We start from the raw sequence: 27,355 nt of genomic DNA on the forward strand, positions 1-27,355 counted from the left end.
CGCCCCCTCCTTAGCCCCGCCTATCGCGACATGGCCACGCCCCCTAAACACCGGGACTTCCCCCAGACCCAAAACCGGGGGATCCAGATCAGCCAAATCCCCCCTAAAATCCCCCCCAGACCCCAAAATTTGGGAGCTCCAAACCCAGACCCCCCCCCCCAAAATCCGCAATTTCATTAAACTTTTACTCCAAAAAAATGTCTTTTTTTAATTTTCAAAATAGCACAAAAACGACGGACACAACACTCGGGGGGGAGGGGTCGGGGGGGGCGGTTTTTTTCCCCTCCCCCCCCCACTATGATACATTTTGGGGGTTCCCCCCCCTCCTCCCCCTCCCCCCACCCCCCTGGGGGGGGTCTGTACAGGGTGGGGGAGGGGTCCCGAAGGGGGGGGAGGATTTTTTTGGGGGGGAGGGGGGAGGGGCAGCGTTGTACAAAACTTTTCATTCCAGCAACTGCAACAGGTAAAAAAAAAAGCCCCCCCGACCCCCCCCCCCCCCGAGGTGAGGGGACCCCCAAAACCTCTCCCCCCTCCCCAAAAAACCCCCCTGGGATGTTGGGGGTGTTGGGGGAGGGGAGGTGTCCCGGGATGGGTTTTATTGGGGGGGGGTCCCGGGGGGTCCTTCACTGCCCTTCGGCCTTGGGCTTCTTTGGAGCGGATTTCCTGTGGGGGGAATTTGGGGAGGGGGGTTCTGATGGAGACCCTTCCTCAAAATAACCAAAAAACCTCCAAGAATAACCCCCAAAAGCGCTCTATACTCACCCAGACCCGCAGACCCCCCCCCAAGACCCCCAAACACCCCCACAGAACCCTCGAGGACCCCTAAAAAAGCCCCCAGACCCCTTGAAACAACCCCAAACAACCCCCAGATCCCTCCAGGACACCCCCGTACCCCCCAAAACAACCCCCAGCGCCCCAAAAGAGGCTCCCAGACCCCTCCAGGACCCCCCAAAAGCCCCCCAAGCCCCCCACTCACAGGTCGGGGGACGCCAGGGGCCGTTTGCTGCCCGGTTTCCCAGCGGCTCCGTCCTTGCTCGACTCTGGGGGGGACATCAGGGGGTGAGGGGGGGGGACCCCCAGGTGTGTGCAGCCCCCAGACTCATTCCAGAGCCCCCAGACCCACCTGGCAGCCACCACCCCCGGGTGGCCGGGCCACAGCCCTTTGTCCCTGGCAGGGTGGGGGACAGTCCCACAGGGTTCTGTAGCCCCCAGACTCATTCCAGAGCCCCCAGACCCACCTTGCAGCCACCGCACCTGGGTGGCCGGGCCGTAGCCCTTGTCGTTGCGGGCGGCGATGCGGAAGATGATGGCCGGCTTGGTGGTGTGGTCGATGTGGGCGCTGGCCAGGCTGGAGGCCGGCACGAGGCACGAGGGGCTGGGCCCACAATAGACCCTCATGAAGGCCAGCTGGGCCCCCCCCCCGCGAGCCTCGGGGCCACCGCCGGGGCCCCCCTGGATGGCCAAGTACACCGAGTACTCGGCGATGCGGCCCGACGTCACCGAGGGCGGCTCCCACGTCAGGTGAGCTCCGTCCGGGCTCTGGGGACAGGGGGACACGGTCAGGGGACAGGGGGGGACAGGGGGGGACAGGGGACAAAGAGGACACGGGGGTCAGGGCAGACATGGGGGGACAGAGGGGACACAGGAGTTGGGGGGATGGCGGTGACGGGGACAAAGCGGACACGGGGGTCCCTGCCGTGGGTCTGGGGTCACCTTGCTGATCTTGATGGCGCACGGAGCCCCGGGGAAGCCGGGCAGGCAGGTTTTGAAGGCCGACAGCTCCGAGAAGGGCCCGCGGCCGCAGGCGTTGAGCCCGGCCACGCGGAATTTGTAGGCGGTGCCCGGCTGCAGCTCCTGGCGCCGCAGCTGAGAGTGGTCCGGGACCCCCGAGCCCTCGTCCTGCGGGGACAGCGTGGGGACACTGGGGACGTGGCCAGAGAAACCCCCTGGACACGGGGGTGTCCCCCACCAACGCCATGCCGCTGTCCAGAGCTGTCCCTGGTGTCCCCAGTGCCACAAACCCATCCCAGGGCTGTCCCCAGTGCCATGAGCCTGTCCCTGGGTGGCCCTTGTGTCCCCAGTGTGTCCCAGTGTCCCCAGTGTCACTCACGTCCTGGGCGGGCGCGTCCTCGGCCGGCAGGAAGTAGTGAGTGACCATCATGGTGGTGCCCTTGATGACCCCCACGTCGAACCATTGGTTCTCCTTCTTGGGCAGCGCCTTGGGCGGCGCCCCCGGCTCCGGCTTCTGCACAAAAAAAACGGATTTGGGGGAAATTCGGGGGATTTTGGGGGAAATGGGAGGATTTCGGGAAAATTCTGGGACAAATAAGGGGATTTTTTAGGGGGATATGGCAGGAAATTGGGGAATTTTTAGAGGGGAAATTGGCAGAAAATCAGGGAAAATTTGGGGGAAATTGGGTGAATTTCAGGGAATTTTTGGAGAATTTTGGGGGAGATTTCGGGTGGATTTGTGAGGAATTCTGGGTTATTCAGGGGAAAATTTTTGGGAGGAATTTCTAGTGTTTTTTGGGTGGATTTGGGGGTTGATTTCCAGGTGAATTTCAGTGCCCACACTCACCACGGGGGTGCTCTCGATGCCGTTGGCCACCTCGGCCAAGGCAGCGGCCGCCTGCAGCTTGGCAGGGCTGGGGGCAACCGTGGGGCCTGGGGGGGCCACGAAGGCGCTCGAGGGGGCCAGACCTGGAGGGAGGGAGGAAGGGGGGACACAAAAAATTGGGGAGGGGTCTTTAAAAGACTCCCCTGGAATTCCACGCTCACCCCAATGTGAGCAGTGGGGTCTTGAACCAACCCTACGGGTGACCCCCACCCTTTATGGGTGACCTCCCCCCCCTTGCTGTGGGTGCCCCCCCAAGGTGTCCCAAACCCCCCAAGGTGTCCTAAACCCCCCCCCAAGGTGTCCCAACCACCCCCCCAGGTGCCCCCCAAGGGGTCCCAGGTGCCCCCCAAGGGGTCCCACCCCCCCAGCTCGCCCCCCAAGGTGTCTCACCGTCCCCGGGGGGGGGCAGCAGGCTGGCCGGGGTGGCCCCCCCGGGCACGGTGCCCAGGTCCCCCAGGCCGTTGGTGTCACCCGCGGGGGTCGTTGAGGCTGTCGGCGGGGGCCAAAGCCTCGGTGGGCAAATGGGGAGGGGGGCGCGGCCGCCTGGGGGGGGGCACTGGGGGTGGGGGTGGGTGGGGCAGGGGTGGGGGGAGCTGGGGGGGCTGCGGGGGGGGGTCCCGGCCTCGGCCAGGTGCTGCTGGTGCTGCACCAGTGCCGCCAGTTCTTGCTGGGTGAGCACCAGGGGTAGCGCCCCCCCCCGTGCCCCCCGCCCCCTCCGAGACCCCCAGGGCACCCCCCAGTTCTGTGGGGCCCCCCCCCGGGCTCGCCGGGTTCCAGCGGTTCCGATGTGCCTGTGGGGAGGGGTCAAGGGGTCAGCACGAAATCCACCCCGTGGGGTCATCGTGGTCATGGGGTCACCACTGTGCGACCCCCATCACCATGGGACCACCACCACGGGACCAAGACCCCCAGGAACCCCCCCAAACCCCCCCCCAAACTGACCCATGAGCCCCTGCTCTGAGGCCTGGATGGCCAAAGCTGGGCCTGGGGTCACCACCATGGGACCGAGACCCCCAAAACCGCCCCCAAAACCGCCCCCAACCCCCCCGGGACCCCCCAAGCGCCCCCAGACTGACCCATGACCGCCTGCTGGGCCGCCTGCAGCACGGCCTGGATGGCCAAAGCCTGAGCCTGAGCCTCCTCGCTGGCCGCAGCCGCCGCCGCCGCCTCGGCCGCCGCCGTCACCGCCAGCTCCTCGGGGGTCAGTCCCGGGGGTCCCCCCGCGCCCCCCGCCTCGGCCAGCAGCTCCGGGGGCAGCGCCAGCCCCTCGGCCGGACCCCCCTCGCCCGTGGCCGGTGGCAAAACCACCACGGCCAGCGGCTCCGGGGTCCCCCCGGGCTCGCCCGGGGTGGGCTCGGGGGCGGGGGGGGACGGGGACGCGGCCGAGGGGGGGTCCTGGGGTGGGTGGGGGTCTCCAGGGGGGGTGGGCGTGGTGGTTGGGGGCGTCTCGGGGGGTGCTGGGGGGGATTCGGTCAGCGACGAGATGGTCTGGAGAGGGGGGGAGGGGAGAGGAAGGGTTGGGGTGGGGACAGAGCCCCCGAACACGGGGTCTTGGTGGCCCCCAAAGGCACCTGCAGGTCCCCCGTGCACCCCCCGTATCCCCAGAATCTCCCCAGCCACGGTGGCAACCGGCTCTGGTGTCCCCAAACCCCTCCCAGTGTCCCTAACCCCCCTCCCAGTGTCCCCAAACCCCCTCCCAGTGTCCCTAACCCCCCTCCCATTATCCCTAAACCCCCTCCCAGCGTCCCCAAACCCTTCCCGGTGTCCCCAAACCCTTCCCGGTGTCCCCAGGGCCGCTCACCGGCACAGCCGGCCCCGGCGCTGGCGTGGACTGAGTGACCGTAGTGACCGCCCGGGGCTGGGGGGTCCCGGTGCCGCTGGGGCCGGGGCTGGGGGTCCCGGGGGGGACAGGGGGACCCCCACTCTCGCTGGGGGGCGTCTCCCCCTCCCCCTGCCCGTTGGCAGCCGGTGGGGGGGGATCTGTGGGGACAACGGGGAGCGGTCAGCGAGGTGACCACGGCAAAGGGTGGGCGAAGGGGACGATTTGGGGGACAATGTGGGGACAACGCGGGGGTCACCTTGGCTGGCACCCATGCTGGCGGTGACCGTGGTGGCCGTGGCCGTTGTCCCCGTCTCGTGGGTCTCGCAGGGGGGGTTGGAGCAGGCTCGGGGGGGGCTGGTGGCGGTGGTGGCACAGGGCGGGGGCGCTGTCACCCCCTCGGTGCTGGTGGCCGTGCTGGTGGCCCCGCTCTGCTGGCTCTGGCAGGGTGGGGACCCCGCGGTGGTGGCCGTGCTGGTGGTCCCGGTCTCGGGGGTCTCGCAGGGGGGGTTGGCACAAGGCGGGGACCCCCCTGTGCTGGAAGTGGTGGCAGCGGTGGTGGCAGCGCTGGTGGCCGTGGTGGTGTCACCCTGCCGGGACCCCGCGGTGGCCGTGGTGGCCGTGTTGGTGGTCCCGGTCTCGTGGGTCTCACAGGGCGGGTTGGAGCAGAGCTGTGACGATGTCATTGTCACCGTGTTGGTCGTCCCCGTCTCGTGGGTCTCGCAGGGGGGGTTGGAGCAGGGGGGGACACCTCGAGGTGGTGGCACCGATGTCCCCGACTCTGAGGTGGCCGTGGTGGTGGTGGCCGTGTTGGTTGTCCCCGTTTCATGGGTCTCGCAGGGGGGGTTGGAGCAGAACCGTGTCCCCGTCGTTGTCACCGTGTTGGTTGTCCCCGTCTCGTGGGTCTCACAAGGAGGGTTGGAGCAGAGCTGTGACCCTGTCATTGTCACCGTGTTGGTTGTCCCCGTCTCGTGGGTCTCGCAGGGGGGGTTGGAGCAGAGCTGTGACCCTGTCATTGTCACCGTGTTGGTTGTCCCGGTCTCGTGGGTCTCGCAGGGCGGGTTGGAGCACAGCCGTGTCCCCACGGGAGTCTCACAGCTCGTGGTGGTGGCCACAGCGACCACGTTGGTGGCCGTCCCCACCTCAGGCTGCCCCCAGGGCGTTTGGCACGGGGGGGTGACATCCTGCGTTTGGCACGTGGTGACACCGCTGCTGCCACCGCCGTCGGGGGCTGGGGGCGGGCACAGCCGCGCTGTCATCGTCGTCCCCGTGGCCACCGTTTGCTGCGTGGGACAGGGAGGGCCCCCGGGCGTCCCCAGGCGCGATGTCCCCGTGGCCGTGGGGGTGTTGGTGGTCCCCGTCTCGTGGGTCTCGCAGGGGGGGTTGGAACAAGCCCGGGGGGGCTGTGGCACCGTTGTCCCCCCGCCCGTGTCCTCGCAGAGCAGCTGCAGCTGCTGCTGTCCCCCTCCTCCTGTCCCCACGTTGGCCACCAGGCTGGTGGTGGCCGTGTTGGTGGTCCCGGTCTCGTGGGTCTCGCAGGGGGGGTTGGAGCACACCAAGGTGACGGTGCCCGGGGTGGCCTCGGCCGGGGTGGCCTCGCTCAGGTTGCCACCCCCCGAGGTGGCCGCAGGGGGACCCTCGGCCGTTGGGGACGCCAGGATGGACACGGGGAGGTCGTGGACGGGCTGGGCCTCCACCCCGCTGGGGGTGGTGATCAGTGTCACCTGTGTGGGCTGGGGACACCGGCTGTGTCCCCACAGAGGGCTCAGGGGACAGTTCTGGGCGTGGAGGTGGCACAGACACACAGAGCCCTCGCCCAGGTATCAAATCTGTGTCACCTCCCCTTTGTGCCACCCCAAACTTCTGTGTCCTCCCCACTCCTGTCACTGTCACATTTGGGGAGTCCCCAAATAGAGCCAGTGTCCCCAGTGTCCCCTCACCTGCATGGTGATGGTCAGTGTCCCCATTGTCCCCAGTGTCCCCAGTGTCCCCTCACCTGCATGGTGATGGTCAGTGTCCCCATTGTCCCCAGTGCCCCCTCACCTGCATGGTGATGGTCAGTGTCCCCATTGTCCCCAGTGTCCCCAGTGCCCCCTCACCTGCATGGTGATGGTCAGTGTCCCCAGTGTCCCCATTGTCCCCAGTGTCCCCATTGTCCCCAGTGTCCCCTCACCTGCATGGTGATGGTCGGTGTCCCCATTGTCCCCAGTGTCCCCAGTGTCCCCATTGTCCCCAGTGTCCCCAGTGTCCCCTCACCTGCATGGTGATGGTCGGTGTCCCCAGTGTCCCCATTGCCCCCAGTGTCCCCAGTGTCCCCTCACCTGCATGGTGATGGTCAGTGTCCCCATTGTCCCCAGTGTCCCCTCACCTGCATGGTGATGGTCGGTGTCCCCAGTGTCCCCATTGTCCCCTCACCTGCATGGTGATGGTCAGTGTCCCCAGTGTCCCCATTGTCCCCATTGTCCCCAGTGTCCCCAGTGTCCCCTCACCTGCATGGTGATGGTCGGTGTCCCCAGGCCGCCCCCGGCCGCCGTGGCCGTGATGGCCGCAGGGTTCAGGACCTGGCTCGAGAGGGTGGCGATTGTCCCCAGGGTGGTGATGGGGGTGGCCAGCGAGGCCGTGGCGCTGTGGCCACCTGCACCCCCCGCCAGGCTGGTGGACACTGTCCCTGTCACCGTCCCCAGCGTGGTCACACCTGCGAGGGACACAAGGGCAGTGAGTGACCACAGAGTGACCACAATGACCCCAAAGTTACCCCAGAGTGACCCCAAAGTGACCACCTCAGTGACCCAGAGAGGACCCCTGGGTGGCCCAATGACCCCCCAAGAACCCCCCCAGTGACCAGTGGTGCCCTTGACCACCAGAGTGGTCACTCCAGTGACCACCCCAGTGACCCGGAGATGACCCTTGACCACAAGTGACCACCCCAGTGACCACCCCAATGACCCACGGTCACCCCAGTGACCCAGAGGTGACCCAATGACCCCCAGAGTGACCCCACTCACCGGTGGTGCCCTTGACCACCAGGGTGGTCACCGTGGGCTTGACGGCCGAGACGGTGACAGGAGTGACCAGCCGGACCCCCCCCATGGGCACTGTCCTCAGGATGGTCCCCGGCTGTCCTGGGGCCCCCTTCAGCACCACCTGAGGGGACACGGGGACACCGATGGCACCTGGGGACCCTCGGGGGCTGGGACCCCTCGGCTGGCCCCCACCGGGGTCCCCAGTGGCACCAAACCCTTGTGTGACCCCACCCCGGTGTCCCCAATGCCCCCAGGTGACCCCTCCCCTGTCACCTCCTGTCCCAAGCGTCGTCCCCGAACTCCTCCCCCCATCTCAGGTGTGCCCAGGTGTCCCCTGACCTGTGTCACGCCCTGCTGGCCGTGTCCCCCGCCCAGTTTGGGGACAGCCGTGATGATCTTGGCGGGGGTCCCGGTGCCCGAGGTCATCACCTTGGTGGTGATGATGGTGATGGGGGACTTGATCCCGGGGCTGCTGGTGACACCTGGGGGGACACGGGGTGACAGGGACGGGGTGGGGTCAGCAGAGTGACAGCGACAGAGTGGGGACACAGGGGGACACGGGGGTCACCTCCTGTCACTCACTGGTGGCCCCTGACTGGGTGGTGATGGGGGATTTGGGGGGGGTCTCAGGGAGGTCAGGGATGGTTTGGGGGTCTCAGGTGAATTTGGGGAGGGGTCTCACTCACCGGTAGCCCCCGACTGGGTGATGATGGCCGACATGGGATGGTTTTGATGATGGTGGTGGTCCCGGGCTTGGTGGTGCTGGGGGACACGCTGCTGATGCCCAGGATGGTGGGGGGCTTGGCGGCCCCCGCCCCCGCCTGGGTGCTGGTCAGGATGGTGGTGGGCTTCCCCTCCCCCGACGTCACCAACTTGAGGATGGTCCCGGCGGGCAGGGGGCCCTTGGTCTGGGGGAGGGGTCAGTGGGGGGAGGGGTCAGTGGGGGGAGGGGTCAGTGGGGGGAGGGGTGGTCACTGGGCAAGGCTGGGGGGGGGGGGGGCGAGTGAGGGGCTCGAGGGGCTTCCAGGGGGGTTTTGGGGGGGGTCTCAGGGACTCAGGGGAGCGTCTCAGAGATCTGGGGAGGGGTCTCAGGACTTTGGAGGGATTTGGGGGTGATTTCGTGGGAACTTGGGGGGATTTCAGGGGATTTCGGGGTGTCACCTGGATGATGTGGGTGACAGGGCCACTCAAGACCTGTCTGGTGACAGCTGGGGGTGCATTTTGGGGGGGCTCTCAGGGCTTTGGGATAATTTTGGGAGGATTTGGGTTAATTTGGTGATTTGGGGGGGACTTTGGGGTGATTTGGGGTGTCACCTGGATGATCTGGGTGACAGGGCCACTCGAGGCCTGCCCGGTCACAGCCGAGCTCTGCACCGGTTTCGTCTGCACCACCGACATCACCTTGCCCAGGTTGGAAATCTGGGGGGGCCCGGGGGGGGTCAGGGGGGGCACTGAGACCCCCAAGGAACCCCCCCAGAAACATCCCTAAAAATTGAACCTCCAATCCTGACCTTTGAGGAGTTTTAAACCCCCCGAATTAGGGGGGTTTGGAGTTAAAAAATCCCCACAACACCAAAAAAAGGGGGGGGAGGGAGTTTGGGGTTGTGGCCCCCCCCAGGACCCCCCAATTTGAGTCTCTGTGGCCCCAGAGCCCCCCAGATCTGGGTGTCCCCACCCTCCTAACACCCCCCGTGTCCCCAAATCCGTGTCCCCAGACCCGGGTCCCCCCTCACCAGGGCGCTGCCCCCCGGCACGGAGATCGGACTCTTGACCAGGGTGATGGTCTTGGTGACCCCTCCGACCACGGTGGTGACCACCTGGGCCTGCTGGGCCACCGTCACCGTGCCGGATTTGTGCACGGTGATGATGGGCCTGGTGGCCGCGTTGGTGGCCGCAGGGGACGCCCCGGCCGTGCCCACCTGGGCGGCCGCCGTCTTCAGCATGCGGGTGGCAGGGTTGCTCACCTGGGGGGACAGGTGGGGACAGTGTGGGGACACACAGCAGGGACATCAGGGGACACCCATGAGTGTCACCCCAGTGATCCCCCCAAGCTGCCCAGTGACACCACGGGGTCACCTCGAGTCCCCCGGTGACAAAAAATGGCCACCAATGTCCCCATGGTGCCACCCCAGGCACCAGAAAGTTCTCTGGTGACACCACGGTGACAATGACGGCCCCCCCTCTCCAGCGTCCCCTGCCCGTCCCCACTGTCCCCTACCATGACAGGTGACGATGCCACCTTGACGGTGGCGGGCAGGGTGGTGGCCCCGGGGGTCACGGCCACCGTTTTGACGATGGTGGCCCCGGCGGGGACGCTGAGCACGGTGGGGGCCGAGGCCGGCGGGATCTTCTGGGTGGCTGCGGCCGCTGCGGCCAGCGCGGCCATGCCGCTCATCTGGGGACTGCTGCCGATCACCTGCGGGGGGAGCACCTGAGCACGCCTGGGGACAGCTAGGGGACACCCAAGTACCACCCAGGTACCACCTACAGCTCCTGTGGCACCCGAGTGCCACCGACATAACACCTGGGGCACAGCTCGGGCACACCTGGGCTACCTAGGTACCGCCCAGGGCTCACCTGTGCCACCCAGAGAGCCCCCCAAAACACACCTGTGTCCCCCAGGTACCCACTGTGTCACACCTGTGCCCCCAGCATCCCCCCCCAGGACCCTCCCTCTGTCCCCAGTTGCCCCCAGGTCCCCCCACCTGTCCCAGGTGTTCCCCAGGTGTTCTCACCGTGCCCTGGGGGCTCTGGGTGGGCACCACCATCCTGACCCCGGCTGGCAGCGATGTCACCGTCACCGGGGCCTTGCCGGGCCCGGCCGAGCGCACGGTGACCAGCGGGGGGCCCCGCGCTGGCCGCAGGGGGACCGGTCACCTTCAGCACGGCCGGCACACCTGGGCGGGGGGCGGCTGGGGTCAGCGTGGCCATGGGGACACCCCCGTGGCCACTCCGTCACCTGCCCCTCCTCTGCCACCCTCAGGTACCCCCCTCCATGTCCCCCTGTCACCCTCAGCACTCTCTTGTCCCTCCCAGTGTCTCCAGCTCTGCTCCACTGTCCCCCCAGTCCCCCCAGTCCCCATTCCCCCATCCCCTCAATGTCCCCATTTCCCTAAATGTCCCCAATCCCCTCAGTGTCCCCAATCCCCTCAGTGTCCCCAATCCCCACAATGTCTCCATTCCCTGCCGAATGTCCCCATGTCCTCATTTCCCCCACAATGTCCCCAGTCCCCCCAGTGTCCCCGTTGTCCCCAATCCCCTCAGTGTCCCCGTTGTCCCCAATCCCCCCCAGTGTCCCCGTTGTCCCAGTCCCCCACAATGTCCCCAGTCCCCCCAGTGTCCCCGTTGTCCCCAATTCCCCCCAGTGTCCCCGTTGTCCCCAATCCCCCCCAGTGTCCCCGTTGTCCCCAGTCCCCCACAATGTCCCCAGTCCCCCCAGTGTCCCCGTTGTCCCCAGTCCCCCCAGTGTCCCCAGTCCCCCCAGTGTCCCCGTTGTCCCCAATCCCCCCCAGTGTCCCCGTTGTCCCCAGTCGCCCCAGTGTCCCCGTTGTCCCCAATCCCCCCCAGTGTCCCCGTTGTCCCCAGTCCCCCCCAGTGTCCCCGTTGTCCCCAATCCCCCCCCAGCACTCACCAGGTGCCCTCCCCGCCGTGGCTGTTCCGGCTGTTGCCGCCGCCGTTGCCCCCCCCGCCGCCGCGGGCAGCACCTGCAGGGTGGCGCTGGGGGGGGGCGCACCCACAGCCCCCCCTGTGCCGCCCCCCGCTGTCCCCCCGGCCGCTGCCACCACCGCTGTCCCCGCTGTCGCGCCCGTCCCCGCCGCCGCCGCGGTGACGCCGGGCGGGTTGGGGGGCGCGGCGGGCGCAGGGGGGGACAGCAGGGTGAGCCCCACGCCCCCGATCTGGGGCAGCGCGTTGGGGGGCGCCGGGGGCGGCGCGGGGGCGGCGGGCGCGGGGCTTTTGGGGGGGTTGGCGGGCACCGAGGGCACCGGGGGGGGCGCGGGGGCGGCGGGCAGCTCGTACTTCTGCAGCTGCAGCAGGTACGAGTCGGCCGTGGGCACCGCGCCCCAGCTCACCTCCAGCGACGTGGTGTTAGCCCTGACCAGCTGGACACGGCCCGGCGCTGGGGGGCGCTCTGTGGGGACACAATTGTACACCTGAGACACACCTGGATACGCCTGAGATACACCTGAAATACAGCTGGGTACACCTGAGATACACCTGGCGTTAGCCCTGAGCAGCTCCAGGTACCACAGGTCCTTGCAGCCCCCCCAGGTCCTTGCAGCCCCCCAGGTGGACTCACCTGTCTCCAGGTACCACAGGTCCTTGCAGCCCCCCCAGGTCCTTGCAGCCCCCAGGTGGACTCACCTGTCTCCAGGTACCACAGGTCCTTGCAGCCCCCCCAGGTCCTTGCAGCCCCCAGGTGGACTCACCTGTCTCCAGGTACCAGAGGTCCTTGCAGCACACCTGGTTGTTCCAGGCCTTGCGGTAGCCGTCACGCCCGCTCCAGATGTAGAGGCGGGTGGCGATGGCCACGGCGCAGTGGCCGGCACGAGCCCGCGGCACGTTGTCCTCCAGGGTCTCCAGCACCAGGGGCTCCCAGGCCATCGAGTCTGGGGGCGATTTGGGGGGGCCGTGAGGGCTTTGGGGGGGATTCGGGGGAATTTTGGGGTAATTCAGGAGGGGTTTGGGGTCGGTTTTGGGGGTCCCAAGCCCCCTCCTCACCCAGGTTGAGGCAGGCCAGGGTGTTGGTGCACTTCCACTCCTTCTCGTGCGTCGCCACCTTGACGTCATCCATCACCAGGGGCACCCACCCCCCAAAAACGTACATCCTGGGGGGGGCAAAGGTCAGGGGGGTCAGGGGGGACACCCACAGACCCCCACCCAAATCCCCAAATTGTTATTTTTGGAGGTGGAGTAAAAAAAAAATCGCTTACGTTAATTATAAAATTAAAATAATTTAAAATAGAAAAAAATAGAATAGCAGTACAATAAAATAGATTAGCAGTAAAACAAAACAGAATAGTAAAAACCCAAAATTTAAAAAAATAGAAAAACAAAAATAAAATAATGCAATCCCCCTAGGAACCCCAACTCTCTCCTGGGGTGGGCACAGGGACACAAAGGGAGCCCTCCCAGGATAAAGGGGGGGTTCAGGGGACCCCCGAGGGGGGGATTGGGGTATTTTTGGGGGGGGGTCGCCCCCAGACTCACTTGTTGCCGATGGTGGTGGCCGAGTGGAGGCTGCGGGGGAGGGGAGCGACCCCGCTCAGGCTGGGCTTGTTCCACGTCAGCGTCTCTGAGGGACCCAAAACACCCCAAAAGGTGAGGAAACGGCCCCAAAACTCTTCAAGATGTGAGGAAATGTCCCCGAGTACCCAATTCTGACACGCCCCTGTATCCCCCAGACCCCAAGTTCCCTAAAAACCCCAAAAAATTCCATGTCCGGAGTCCATCAATCCTCCAGCCTGCAGCCGCCGTAATGACGATGTCCCCCTGTAACCCCCAATCCCCTGGTACCCCCCAGACCCCCCCGACCCCCCAGACCCCCCAGACCCCACAGACCCCCCCAGACCCCCCAGACCCCACAGACCGATGTCCAGAGTCCACAGATCCCCCAGCCTGCAGCCGCTCATGCCGCCGTAGATGACGAGGCGCGAGCGCCGCCCGTCGCGCTCCGTGTACACCACGGCCGTGTGGGACTCGCGGGGCGGGGGCAGCACCCCGTACGTGATGGGGATGTCCCAGGCCAGCACCCCCGAACCTGGCCGCAGCTCCAGCACGTACAGGTCGTTCAGGTACCTGGCAAAGGGGGTTTGGGGTCAGGAGATGCCGTAACAAATCCTAAAAGGGGGACCGGGGGTGCGGGACACCCCTAAAGGCTGTTTGGGGAATAGGATTTCAATGGGTCCTCAAGTGCCCTAAAATGCACCCAGGATGGCCCCAATGTCACCTGTGCCCAGGTGTACAGGTGGGGTCAGATAGGAGGGGAGAGAATTCTGAAAGTCAGGAGATCCAAAAAATCCTAAAGGGGTGTTTGAAGAAGCGGGTTTACACTAAAAGGGTACTTGGAGCAATGGGATAACCCTAAAAGGGTCCTTAAAGCCCCTAAAACGCGCCTGCGATGGTGCCAATGTCACCTGTGCCCCCACCACAGACCCCTGTGTCCCCCCAAAACACGACCCCAACGTTTTGGGGTCACTCCTGTGTCCCCCCAAAGCTCCCTCAAAAACGGAGAACGTCCCCAGAAGCCCCTCCCACCCCAATTCCCGAGGTTTTGGGGTGCCCCATACCGGGGGATGTTGTTTTTGGGGTCCTCGCTGTCGTTGGCCAGCCCCCCAAACAGGTAACACTTGTTGCCCACCAGGGAGAAGCTGTGGCCCAGCCGGGGGCAAGGGGGGGGCCCATTTTTGGGGGTCTTCGCCTTCAGCCGCTTCCACTCCCACCTGGAGGCCTGGAATTGGGGAGAGGGGATGTGGGATTTGGGGACCCCAAAACTGGGAGCGTCCTGAAGGGGTCTCCAGGTGTTTGGGAAGGAGGCCCAGGGGACCACCTGTGGTTTGGGGGGGGGGGTCCCAGGGGGCCATCCATGGTTTGGGGGGGAGGTTCTGGGGAGTTTGGGAGTGTCCTGGGGGTCCCCAGGTGCTCGGGGGGGTGGTTCCCAGGGATTCAGGGGGAGTTCTGGGATATTTGGGGGACTCCCCAGGTGTTCGGGGGTGTTCCCAGGGGTTCCCCAGGTGTTCGGGGGGGTTCCCAGGGGTTCCCCAGGGAGTCGCCAGGGAGTCCCCAGGTGTTCGGGGGGGTTCCCGGGGTTTCCCAGGTGTTCCCCAGGGGGTTCAGGGGGTTTCCCAGGGGTTCCCCAGGTGTTCGGGGGGTTTCCCAGGGGGTCCCCAGGGTACCTGCAGCTCGTAGAGGTCGTTGCTGTACTTGCCGTACTCCACCATGCCCCCGAACACGAGCAGCCGGGTCCCGTCACACACGAAGCCGTAGGCGGCACAGCCGGGGGGGATGTCCCCCCTCACGGCAGGGATGAACCACTGGTTGGTGGCTGTTGGGGACAAAATGGGGACGGGGACACGCTGAGAATGACACCCCTGAACCCCCAGGGTCAGGCACTGGTTGGTGGCATTGGGGACAAAATGGGGACGGGGACACGCTGAGAATGACACCCCTGAACCCCCAGGGTCAGTCACTGGTTGGTGGCATTGGGGACAAAATGGGGACGGGGACAATGACCCCCCCAAACTGGTGGGATGAACCATTGGCTGCCGACTGGGCAGGGGGACACAGGAACGCCCCGCACTGCCGGGCTGTACCACTGCTCGGTGGGCGCCCCAAAGTGGGGGACACGGCCGTGACCAAGGGGGGAATGGGGTCCCACAGAACCCCCAACTCAACCCCCCACGACCCCCCAGTGTTGAAAACCTGCAGCTCCTCCCCAACCCCATACCTGTGGAGACCCCCCCAGCGCCCCAAAGGACCCCCAAGGTGCCCCCCAGCCCCACCTGTGTTGTACACGTGCAGCTCGTCCACGATGCCCTCGTTGCCCCCCCCGAAGACCACGATGAGCTCCTTGATGGCCACGGCTCGGTGGCCGTGCCGGGGCCGGGGCACTGGCCCAGCCCAGCCCACCACTCGCTTCCAGCGCGGCTGCAGCGCGGGGGGGCCCGGGGGGGCCCGCGGCGGGGACCCCCCCCCGCCCAGGCCTGCCATGCGTCCCCCGCTGCCTGTCCTGGGGGGACACGGGGGGTCACGCGTGGGGGAACCCCAAAAACGTCCAAAATTACCCCAAACCCCCCCCCGCTGCCTGTCCTGGGGGGACACGGGGGGTCACGCGTGGGGCAATTTCCCAAATTTCCAGGGTCACCGCTGACCCCTCCACCCCAAACCCCCCAAATACCCCAAGGGCTTGACACGGCCCCCCCCCCACCCCGAATGTTTAATTACACCCCGCCCCCCCCGTACCGCAATTACCCCAAAGAGTTAATTACCCCCCCTCACGGCGGGGGGTGTGACAATTGGGGAGGAGTCAATTTGAGGGGGAGGGGAACATTTATTCCTCCCCGTTAATTACTTTCTCCATTATGTCGCCTCTTAATTACCCCCCTCACACCGTGACGCCCCCCCCCACTGCCCAATTCGCCCCCTCGCCCGAAATATTTGCCTTTTTTAAGCTTCATCTCCCCCCCCTCAAATTCCCCCTCAGGTGTGAAACCTCTCCTCCCCCAAAACTGCCCCCTCAGACTGTGCCAAACCCCCCTCCTCAAATTCCCCTTCAGGCCGTGCCCCCCCCTCAGGTTCATCTCCCCCCTCCCCAAATTCCCCTTCAGGCCGTGCCCCCCCCTCAGGTTCATCTCCCCCCTCCCCAAATTCTCCCTCAGGCCGTGCCCCCCCCCCCAATGACCATTCCCCCCCCCCCCAGCCCTGCCCCTCCCCTCACGCCCCCCTCCCCCCCCCTCAGGCCCCTGCGCGCCGCCATCTTGTCTCTGCCCGGGCGGAAAATGGCGGCCGCCTCCTCCCCCCCACCGCCGCCCCCCTCGCTCACCGCGGCCCCGCGGCCGCCTCCCCCTCCCGGCCCGCGGCCGCTCCCCGATTCCCGGCGGCGGCTCCGGGGGTTGCGCGGCTGCGGCGGGTCCCGGCGCGCGGCTGCGGCTGAGGGAGGAGCGCGGCGGCGGCGGCCCCTCACGCCGCCCTGGGAGCCGCCATCTTGCGCCTGTGTCCGGCGGCCGCGGCGGGTGGGCGGGAAGCGACGGGAGTGGGCGGGGCCAGCGCGGACACGCCCCCTCCAGACCCGGGCGGCGCCATCTTGGCCGGGGACGGGGGGCGACATTGTGGGGAGGGCGGGAGGTGAGGAAGCGGCGGCATTTTGGGACGGGGACCAGGAGGAGTTTCACCGTCATCTCGGGGGCTCCCGGGCCCGACCCGACGGCGGGGGGGGCCGGAACGAGCGAAGGAGGGACGCGGGGGGGACTGTACGGAGCCGCCTGAAGGGGTGCGGCCATGGCGCCAACGGAGGGGGTGTGGTCACGGGAGGGCGTGGCCACGCCCACTTCAACCGCCTCTTAAAGGAGCCGCCCCCCCTAGCCCGCCTTTTACGCGGTTTCCCCCCTTCTCGCCCTCCCTGAGCGCCGCCATCCCCCGGTACCGCCCCCTCCCAGCCTTCGCGTGGCCCCGTGATCGCTCCCGGATATTCCCGGCCTCACTCCCCCGCACACACCGAATCCCCCGCGGCCTGGCTACCGGCGGCGCGGCCCGTTTCCCGACGGCGCAGCGCTGTACGGAGCGCTCAGCCCGCCATGGGCGCCGCCATCTTAAGCGCCCCGCCTCTCTTTGGGTGCCGCCCCCTCCGCAAACCGCGCCTCCTCCTCCTCCTGTGCTCCGGGCGGCTCCCGCTCTCCCCGCCGCCCCCCGGGGTTAACGGGATGCCGGAGCCGCTCTGAGGCCTCACGACCCCGCAGCTCCGAGCGGCTCAAACGGGCTGGGAATCCCTGGCGCTACCATCGCCCTCCGCCCCCCCGGACTCTCAAGATGGCGGCGCGCGGGACCCGGATGCGCCGGCCCCTCCCAGAATGGCGCCCCGGGGGCGGTGGGGGGGGAAGCACCCGGATGTCGGCGCACGGCGCCGCCATGACACCCCGCACGTCCCCTCCCAAGATGGCGCCGCCCATCCGGCGGAACGGATGGCCAGTGTCGGCCCTCACGGGCCCCCCGTGCTTCCTACCCTCCATGCCGGCGCTCCCCGCTTCATTCCGCCCTTACCGGGTGCGGCTCCGCTACCGCAGCGGCTCCAAGGCGGCGGAGCGGCCTGTGCCCGGGTGCGCGGGGGGAGGGGTCACAAGATGGCGGCGCGCTGCTGTGGGAAGGGGGGGGTCCAAGATGGCGCCGCCCGGTGCCCGGATCTTCCTCCTCCTCCTCCTTCTCCTCCTCCTCTTCCTTCTCCTCGCCGCGCTCACAAGATGGCGACGCCTGCCCGGGACGGGAGCGGAGCTTTGGGTGCTCCCCGCGCTCTTCGCTCAGGCCCCGCCGCCCCCTCCTTTCGTCCCCCCTCCGGGATAGCCCCGATGCGGAGCCCCAAGATGGCGCAGGTGGGAGCCAGCAGCTCCGCGGCGGCCCAAGATGGCGGCGGCCGGGGGACCCGGATGCGCCGCTCTCCGCGCCGCTCCGCCACCGCTCCGCACCTGCAGCCACCCGCCGCCCACCGACCCCGGGCGTCGCTTTCTGCCGCCGCCGCCGCTCGCTCCGGGCCGCCGCTGCCTCACTGAAAGCCAAGAAAGGCCCGCCCGCTGCGCCGACTACTGGCGCTTGGGAGCCGCCATTTTGGACGCGTCTCCTCCACCCGCTACAAAGATGGCGCCTGCCAGGCCCCGGATGGTGGCGCTTAACGGCTGCGGCGCTCACTGCGCGTGCGCAACCGCGCCGGTCGTAATGGCGCATGCGTAGCTCCACCTTCTTCTTGCGCATGCGCTCTTCCGACTAGTAACGGACTTTTGTTCAAACTCCCGAATTTGGCGCTTTTCGCCCCAGTTTTGCCCTTCCGGGACCCCAAAATGCATGGGGAGAAGAGAGGAGGAGAGGGGGTGGTTCCTCTAGAGGGGGTTCGGGATGAAGGTCCCAGAGTTCGGGAGGTTTTGTGGAAGATTTGGGGAGTTTTGGTGTGTTCACTCCCCCAGCTGGCTGTGAAACAGCCTCCAGGTGTGACAATAAACCCTCAGGTGTGAAACAGCCTCCAGGTGTGACAAGGACGTCCCCCGAGGGGTCTGGGAGGAGGATCCGGCGGTTTTGGGTTTTTTTCCAAAGGGGGGTTTGAGCCCCCCGCCAAGCCAGAAATGAGTCTGGGGGTGCCTCCAGCAACCTCAGGGGGCCCAGGGCTTTCTGGGGGGGAATGTTGGTGTTCCCAGTCTGTCCCAGTCTATCCCAGTCCCACCCAGAGTCAGCTCTGCTGCATTCCAGTCCTCCCCAGTGCGTGCTAGCTCGCTCCAGCGGTGTTCCCGTCTCTCCCAGTCCCACCGCCTCCATTCGGGCGGTCCCGCCCCCGGGCCCTCCCCACGGGGCGCCGCCATTTATGGTGTGGCGGAAGCTCCGCCCCTCGTGGTTACCACGGGAACGGCGCCATCTTGAGTGTGGCGGGACCGCCTCCGGAGGCGGGAAAAGGGGCGGGGCCTGAGCGTTCCTCCCGCCCCGATCCGCGATGACGTCATAGTGGTGGTGACGTCGTAAGCGCGAAAAGCGTCGTGGGTGTGACGTCACAGCTGCCAGGACATTCCTGAGGGCCGCGGGAGCGGGGAAAGGGCGGGGGGACACCTGAGACCCCGTGAGGTCTCACGGGATGGGGTCAGTGATGTCATCTGAGGGAATCCAGTGACGTCATCCAGGGGATCTGGTGGGGAGATCCTCGATCCACCCCCCGACCCCAAAAGGGGGGTCCCAAACCCCGCTGGGGACCCCAAATCTCCTGTGTGGGAACCCAAAATCCATCAGGGCGGGTCCCAAATCCCCCCGGATGGATCCAAACTCAGCTGGGGGGTCCCAAAACCTCCTTAGGGGACCCCAAATCAGCACGCGCAGGGGTCAAAATCCACGCAGGACCCCCAAAAATCAGCACCCAGGTACCCAAAACCTCCTCTGGGGGTTCCCAAATACACCCAGGTGGATGCAAACCTACCCGGGGAGAGCCCAAAATCAACACCTGCAAGGCCAAAAAGCACTTGGGAACCCCAAAATCCACCTGTGAGGGTCCCAAATTCAGCCGGGAGGATCCCAAATCCATCTGGGAAGATCCAAAACCCACCTGGGGACCCCAAAATCAGCACCTGGGAACCCCAAATTCACCTGGGAAGATCCGAAACCCACCTGGGGGAAATCCTAAATCCACCTAGCTGGACCCAAAACCCAACTGGGGAGAATTTTTTTTTTTCCAAAAACTACCTGGGATCCAGGACCCCCCATTTGGGAGTGACCCAGCCCCATCCCCCTCCGCCGGCCCGAGGAGGGGCTCTGGGGGTCCTGGGGGTCCCGGGGGGTCTCGGGGGGGTCCCGGGGGGTCTCGGGGGGTCCGTGAGCGGAGCCAAAGAAGCGGCGGAGGCGGCTGAGGGTTACACAGATTTATAATCGCTGGATCACGCGCAGCAGCAGCAGCAGCAGCACAGACACAGACCCGGGGGGGCGGTTGGGGAGGGGGGAGGGGGGGTTGGGGGAATTTTGGGGGGGTTTTAAGTTGGGGGGAGGGGGAAGTGCGGCGCCGTTTGGGACCCCCCTCCCCCAAAAACAACCGACACCGAGGGGCTTTTCCGGAACTTTATAAGGCAAAAAACGTCTCGAGAGAATAAATAGGTTTGGGGGGCGGGGGGGGCCCCCCAAAATTCCCCCCATGGTGGTGCCCCTCCCCCCCATGGGACCCCTCCCCCACATGGGCCCCTCCCCCCATTGGGGGTTTGCTCTCTCTGGCCGCCCCTCCCCCCCGTTATTGCCGTGAGGAGCCGGGGGGGGGTCGGGGACCCCCGGGGGGGGCGATGGAAGAACGGGGGGGGCACAAGGGGGGGGGGGGGACCCCGACCCCTCCCCTGCCCCCTCCCCAAATTGGGTAAAGTGCAGGATGGGGACCCCTCCCCCACCCCGGGATGGAATTGAGGGGGAGGGGCAGGACCACCCCCCCCCCCCACAAAGGGTTAAATGGATCGCCCCGTGCTCGCTCCTGATTGGTTCCCGAGAGGACCACACCCTCATTTCTGATTGGCTCCAGACTGGATCCCAGCTCCACCCACGCTCGATTCTGATTGGCTCTGGACCAGATCCCAGCTCGGCTGCGATTGGTTTCGTACCAGATCCGACACTTGTTCCTGATTGGCTCCAGACCAGATCCCGCCCCCAACTCTGATTGGCTCCAGACCGGATCCCGGCTCTCCCTGTGCTCTCTCCTGATTGGCTCTGGACCGGATCCCACCCTCAGTCCTGATTGGCTCCCACCGTGCCCATGGCCTCTCCTAATTGGCCGTGACCAGATCCCCCTCCCCAGCATGGAGCAACCCCATTGGGCGGGGGCTGGACCCGCCCCTCCAATCCAAACCACTCCTGATTGGATCCCGGCCGGGCCCCGCCCCTGCCCGGAGTCACTCCCGAGGCCGGATCCGGCCCCGCTCCCACAGGATCTCAGCCCTGATTGGACGGCGCCGACCACCCGGTCCCTGATTGGCTCCTGACTCGATCACGCCTCCATCGGGGGGATCCGGAATCCGCCCCGCCCCCCTCCAGATCGCACCTCCTGATTGGCCAAACACTGGATCCCAGCAGAACCCAAGGTTGCTCCTGATTGGCTCCGGGCCTGATCCCGCCCCTCCTAATTGGCTCTACACCGGATCTTGCCCCCACAGTGCCGCTCCCATTGGCTGAAGGCCCGGCCCCGCCCCCTCGCGATCCCGCCCATCCTGATTGGCTACGGACACCAGATCCCCCACGGACCGATAGCTGCTGATTGGCTCAAAATCCGACCCCCAATAAAGTCACACCTGATTGGCTCAACACCACACCCCTCCTCCTCAGTCGCTCCTGATTGGCTCCACACCAGATCCCACCCCCGCCCAGCGCTGCTCCTGATTGGCTCAGCCACCGATCCCGGCCGAACCCACCGCTCCTCCTGATTGGCTCCACACCAGACCCCGCCCCCTGCCACCACACCCCCTCTCCTGATTGGCTCCACGCTGGATCCCTGCCCCCGATTGGCTGCCGTCTCAGCCCCGCCCCCCCCTCCCTCAGCAGCGCCGCTCCCCATTGGCCGCCGGCCGGATCCCGGCCACGCCCCCTCCCCTCCCCCATAGTGCAAATGGTTCCCACGGGCGGAAAACGCGAACGGAACTGGAAGAACGAGAAAAGCGGCGCCGGGGGAGGGGGGAAGACGCGGCCCCGCCCCCTCCCCCCCCCAAAACAACCCCTCCCAACCCCGCCCAACCTCGGGGGGGGGCCCTGGAGACCCCCCCTCTTCAAAAAGTGCAAAGTGGGGGGGTCCGGGGTCCCTCGCTGTGCTTGTCGGTAATAAAAATTCAGGGGGGTGGGGGGAGCATGGAGGAGTGGGAAACCCTGGCAGTGGGGGCTCGTTTTGGGGGGTGGGGGTTCCCCACTGCCTCGTGAAGGGGTCGGGGGGGTTAGGGCGGGGAGGTGGGGGGGGGCCCATCCGTGTGTCCGTCCGTCCGTCCGTCGGTCCGTGCGTTCCCCCGCGGCCGCTCACAGTCAGCTGACCCGCTCGGGCACAGGCGTCCGCGTGTCCACCGGCTCCTCGCGGGCCGGGGGCCGCGGCACGGCCACGCTGGGGGGGGGCGGGGGCGGCGGCGGCGCCGACGAGGACGACGAGGAGGAGGAGGAGGAGGAAGAGGAGGATGAAGAGGTGGAGGAAGAGGAGGCAGAGTCTTTGTGCTCGGGCTCCCCTCGGTGTTTGAAGGGCGGCGACGGCGGCAGCGGCGGCGGCGGGGGCTGAGTCTTAGGGGGCTCCTTGGTGCAACCGTCGGGGGCCGCGGGACCCCCCCTCTGCTCCGAGCACCCGCTCAAGTCCTGGGGGGGCGGCGGCGGCGGCGGCGGCGGCGGGGGCGGCGGGGGGGGGGGGCTGGCGCTGTCCTTGGGGTCGCTCTGGGGGGGTTCCGGCAGCGGTGGTGGCGGTGGGGGGGGGGGGGCGCGGGGGGAGCCCCCCGCCCTTTGGGGCTGCCCTCCTTGCTGCGCCGGCCGGGGCTCCGGGCGCTGCGGGGGCCGCGGGAGCCCGGCGGGGTCGGCGGCGGCCGCGGCGTCGTCGTCGTCGTCGTGGCCGTGGCGGTCGCCGCCATTGTCACGGGTTCCACCACCACCGTCTCCCTCGTCTTCCTCTTCTTGATGGGCAGCACGGTTTCCTGCACGGCCGGGGGAGTCGCCGCCTTCTTGTCGGGGCCCCCCGGCCCCCCCGGCCCCGTGGCCCCCGCCGGTTTGCGCCCGCGTTTCTTGGGCACGGCCGGACTGTCCGGCTCGGCCCGGCGCTTGCGGCCCGGCCGCCGCGGGGCCGGCGGGGCCGCGGGGCCCGGCTGGCCGGGGGCGAACGGCATCTTGACCAGCAGCTTCCCTGGGGGCTTCTCCAGCGCGCGTTTGGCCGCAGAGCCCCCCTCGGACACGGCCGTGGCCGCCTTGGGCCGGGAAGCGCCGCTGCCGCCGCCGCTGCCCTTGGGCCTGCCCCGGCCGCGGCCGGTACCGGGGCCTTTGGGCGACTTGGGCTTCTTGGGCGGGCGCTGCTCGCGGCGTGAGGGGCTCCCCCGGCCCGTCACCGTGAAGTCGAAGTCGTTGGGGTCCAGCGAGGTGTCCCCCACCTTCTCGAAGTAGGCGATCAGCTCCACCTTGGAGCGGAAGGCTTTTCCCTGCGGGCTGCGGACGGAGAGCGGACGGTCAGCGAGCGGCCAGCACCAGTGACCACCCCACCCTCACCTCCCCGGGCCTCACTTGATCAGGTAGACGTCGTACTTGCCGGCCGAGCGGCCGGACTTGCGCTGCTTGAGCTTGCGTGTCCAGCCCTCGGGCAGCGTGGGGTCGTCGTACATGGGCCCGCGGTCGCGGATGATGGAGCGCCGCTGTTTCGGTGACGCCGAAGCTTCCGGCGCCGCCGGTGCCGCCCCGGCACCCTCCGAGCTCTCGGCCTTGCCGGCCTCGGCGGGCTCGGCCGCGGGCTGCGCCGGTTCCGGCTCCTTGCCGGATTTTTTGGGCTTCTTGGCCTTGGGCGGCCGCTGCAGGTTCTCCTCGGATTTCTCCTCCCTGTGGGGACACGCAGGGGTCAGTGCGGGGTGCGGGAGAGGGTCAGCGGTGGACGCACGGACAGGATGGACGCGGGGATGTGGACCCCGCGGGGGCTGGATGTGAATGGGTCAGTGCTGGACACATGGACAGGGCCCCGGACACAGCACTGGTCAGTGCCGGCTGCACGGACCCGATGGACACACGGACACGGCCCTGGGGATCCCTGGACACAGCACGGGTCAGCAGTGGACACACGGACACGATGGACACACGGACACGATGGACACACGGACACGGCCTCACAGATCCCCAGGCACGGAACGGACCAGCACTGGACACACAGACACAGCCGTGGTCAGTGCTGGACACACGGACACCGATGGACAGGGCCCTGCACCTCTCTGGACACAGCCGTGGTCAGTCCCGGACACACAAACCCCGACAGACAAACGGACACCACTGGACACACGGAATGGGGTGAAACGGTTCCGAATTGGGCAGGACTGGCCAGAGCCAGGAGGAGGAGGAGGAGGAGGAAGAGGAGGAAGGAGGAGGAGGAAGGAGGGGCAGCCGGCCAGGCGGGAATTACGGCCACGGCCGGAACATCCCAGAGCTGCTCAGTCCGTGGCGTGGGGGGCACGGAGGGGACGGGGGCTCGGAGTGGACACGGCTCCGGCCAGGCCGGACATCCCCAAAGCCCGTCCTGGCTCGGCCACCCGAGTGTCCGGCAGCCCCGTGTCCACCCCGCCGAGTGACCGGCACTAAAACCAGCCCCGGGGGTCGTGGCCAGTGCGTGGGGACACCGGGGCTGTCACCGGACCCCCGTGTCGGTGTCACCACGGATGGGACCCCTGGGGGAGGGGAGGAATTTGGGGTGGGGGGCTGGCGTGGGACCCCCGTCCTCGGTGTCACCGCTGTCACCGGCACGGGGGTCCCGTCCTGGCGAGGGAACACAGACAGGTGAGGCTGCGGGAGGGGAGGGGCGGGACCCCTGCTATGGGGTCGGTTATGGGGTGGGGAGGGGGATGTAGCCCCACTCAGGACCCCCAGCCTGTCCCCATTCCTGAGGTTTATTCCCAGAGGCCCCCTAGCCCAATTTTGGGGCTGAAAGTCGCAAAAACGGCACAAAGAAAACTTTGGGAAGGGGCACGGGAATGTCGGGGTGAGAGGCGTTGGGGACAGGGGGGTGACCCCAGGGACCTCCCACCCCCCCCGGGCCTTGGGGGTCTCAGGGGGTTTGGGGTGGCCTCGGGGTTGAGGGTCTGAGGTGGCCCTGGGGGTCTCTCGGTTGCCTTGGGGGTCCCAGGGGGGTCTGGGGTGACCCTGGGGGGTCTCTTGGTGGTCTGGAGCAGCCTCAGGGTTGAGGATCCCAAGTGGCCCCGGAGGTCTCGGGGTAGCCACAACCCAGGGCGCAGCAAAGGCGGGCGTGAGGAACCAAATTTTGGGGTGTTCCGGGGAAACGTGGGCGATTCGGGCGGAATTTGGGAAATTTCGGGGTGATTTGGGGGCGATTGGTGAGATTTCGGGGAGTGAGGGCAGTTCCAGGTGGGATTGGGGGGAATCTGGGGGGAACCCGAGGGGTCGCGGCAGCGCGGCCGTTCTGGGGGAATTCGAGGCGTCTTTGGGAGCAGCGTGAGGGGAACATTTGGGGCAATTCTGGGTATTTTGGGGCTCAGCACGGCTGCTGCATTTTGGGGGAATTCAGAGTATTTTGGGGTAACTCGGGGAGTTTGGGGGAGCTGCATGAGCGCAGCAGTTTGGGGAAATTTGGGGGATTTCAGGGTAAATCGGGGGGTTTTGGGGGACGCCCCATGAGCTGCACTTTGGGGCAGTTCTGGGTATTCGGGGGCACGGCGTGAGCGCAGCGACTCGGGGAAATTTGGGGGAAAATCGAGGGTTTGGGACGTGCAGCGTCAGCAGCATCTTGGAGCAATTTTGGACATTTTGGGGTGGCGCACGAGCACGGAATTTGGGGGCAATTCAGGGGATTTCGGGGTAAATTGGAGGGATTTGGGACGCGGTGCGAGCAGCAGTTTGGGGCAATTTTGGGTATTTCGGGGACAGCATTTTGGGATAACTCGGGGGGTTTGGGGGCTCAGCGTGAGAAGCAGTTTGGGGCGTTTTCGGGTATTTCGGGGCGCAGCATTTTGGGGCAGTTCGGGATATTTTGGGGAGCCACGTGCACGCAAGAATTTGGGGCAGTTTCGGGGCGCAGCATTTTGGGGAAATTCGGGATATTCTGGGGTAACCCGGGCGACTTTGGGGCACCGCGTGAGCGCGGCAGCTTGAAGCAAATTTGGGTATTTTGGGGCGCAGCGCAAGCATAAAATTTTGGGGCGACTCGGGGTGTTTCGGGGTGACTTCGGGGGGGTTTCGGGGTGACTTCGGGGGGGTTTTGGGGTGACTTGGGGGGGTCGGTATAACGCGGGGTGTTTTGGGGTGACTCGGGGGGGTTTGGGGTAACTCCGGGAATTGGGGGTGACTCGGGAGGTTTCGGGGTGCCCCTGGGGGAGGCTGGGGGTGACTCGGCGAGGATTTTGGGGTGACTCCGGAGAGGGTTTCGGGCGCTTTTGGGGGTGACTCCCGGTGCTCGGCGCGCGCGGGACGGGCGGGGGGTGTGTCCCCTTGTGGGGGGCGGGGGTCCCCTCATGCCGGATCCCTCCAAAAAGGGGGGGGGGGGGCTCCATCTCCCACCCCAACGAGGAGACAACACCGGGATGGGGAGAGAGAAACAACGGGGGGGGGGGGGGGGGTCCCCAAATTTCGGGGCGGGGTGGGGGGGCCGCGTTTGGGGGCTGCCGGGGGAAGGGGATGGGGGTTCCCCGCAGTCTCCGGGCGGCGCGGAGGGGTCGCGGGTGTCCGGCCGAAGGCTCGGGGGGTCCCACCGAGGGGTCCCCGGGCCGGGGGAGCCCCTCCCGCCCTCCGGGGGGGCCGCGGCCGCTCGTGACGCACTCGCGGCGCTCACAGCCCCCCCCCAGCCCTCACACACACCCCCCCCCTCCCCGCCCGCCATTCCCGGTTCCCGCCCGGCCCGTGAGGGGAAGGAAAGGGGGGGGTGGGGGGGGGGGGCGTGAGGGAGAGAAGGAGGAGGGGGGGGGGGTCTCGCGCGCGCGCGCGCGCGCGGGGCGACGCCCCCCCCCTCACCTCTCCTCACAGCCTTCCCCAACACCCGCCGCGGCCCCCCCCGGCCCCGCCGCCCCCTCCTCACTCACAGCCGCCCCTCGTCGCCGCTCGGCGCCGCCGCCGCCATTTTCTTCGCAGCGAAGAACCCGCGGGGGGGGGGAAGCTGAGGGGGGGGGGCCGAGGGGGGGGGGGCGGGAGGGGGGGGGGCGGCCCGGACCGAGCGGCGACGGGAACCCGGAGCGGCGCCGGCCCCGCCCCTCGGCCTCGCGCTGACTGGCCGGGCCTGCCGTCGCTCAAGGCGTCGGCGCGCGGTGATTGGGCGGCGGGGACGCCCTCCGGGGGCGGGGCCGGCGCGCTCGCGCCGGGCCGTTGGAATTGGCGGGAAGCGCTGTCAGTTACCGGGGGCGGGGCCGGCGGAGCGCGCGCGGCCGCTCATTGGGCCCCGCGCCGGGACGCGGAGCGCTGATTGGATGTGAGGGATGTCCGTCAAGAGCCGGCGGAGGGGGCGTGGCCTGGGCCCCCCCGCGCTGCGAAAGGTTTGAAATCCAACGGCCGTAACGGTCCGCGAGGCCACGCCCCCCCTGCCGGGCCACGCCCCGGGCACGCCCTGGCCACGCCCCGCCCGCCCCGGGTCCCGCTGCCCCAGTACGGGGACCAATATGGGAATAGTGGGGACCAGTATGGGACAGCGGGGTCCAGTATGGGACAGCTGGGACCAGTATGGGAATAGTGGGGACCACTGTGGGACAACTGGGACCAGTATGGGATAGCGGGGTCCAGTATGGGACAGCTGGGACCAGTATGGGAATAGTGGGGACCAGTATGGGACAGCGGGGTCCAGTATGGGACAGCGGGGACCAGTATGGGACAGCGGGGTCCAGTATGGGACAGCGGGGACCAGTATGGGAATAGTGGAGACCAGTATGGGACAGCGGGGACCAGTATGGGAATACTGGGGACCACTGTGGGACAGCTGGGACCAGTTTGTGAATAGTGGGGACCAGTTTGGGAATAGTGGAGACCAGTACGGGGACAACTGGGACC

At 67.3% G+C, this 27,355-nt stretch overlaps 2 protein-coding genes across 2 annotated transcripts; both read right to left on the reverse strand.

The window, feature by feature from the left end:
• Nucleotides 1-602: 602 nt before the first annotated feature.
• Nucleotides 603-17,850, reverse strand: HCFC1 (host cell factor C1). The gene is given in 31 exon segments (XM_088155002.1): nt 603-663; nt 977-1,040; nt 1,239-1,539; nt 1,714-1,899; nt 2,111-2,245; nt 2,579-2,700; nt 3,008-3,095; nt 3,097-3,408; nt 3,671-4,105; nt 4,419-4,597; nt 4,696-6,172; nt 6,174-6,182; nt 6,926-7,131; nt 7,442-7,580; nt 7,799-7,941; nt 8,146-8,184; nt 8,187-8,367; nt 8,774-8,878; nt 9,193-9,423; nt 9,678-9,875; nt 10,195-10,308; nt 10,310-10,356; nt 11,091-11,588; nt 11,887-12,066; nt 12,179-12,285; nt 12,668-12,752; nt 13,047-13,255; nt 13,747-13,907; nt 14,353-14,501; nt 14,959-15,265; nt 17,213-17,850. Coding segments are annotated over 30 exon segments (6,348 nt in total). The 5' UTR covers nt 15,167-15,265; nt 17,213-17,850; the 3' UTR covers nt 603-623.
• Nucleotides 17,851-19,615: 1,765 nt separating this feature from the next.
• On the reverse strand, nt 19,616-26,473 carry MECP2 (methyl-CpG binding protein 2). The gene is given in 4 exon segments (XM_088155070.1): nt 19,616-22,066; nt 22,069-22,822; nt 22,898-23,206; nt 26,401-26,473. Coding segments are annotated over 4 exon segments (1,494 nt in total). The 5' UTR covers nt 26,439-26,473; the 3' UTR covers nt 19,616-21,673.
• Between the last annotated feature and the right edge of the window lie 882 nt (nt 26,474-27,355).

Source organism: Sturnus vulgaris, chromosome 34 (genome assembly GCF_052056855.1).
Source record: "Sturnus vulgaris isolate bStuVul1 chromosome 34, bStuVul1.hap1, whole genome shotgun sequence".
Lineage (NCBI taxonomy): Eukaryota > Metazoa > Chordata > Aves > Passeriformes > Sturnidae > Sturnus > Sturnus vulgaris.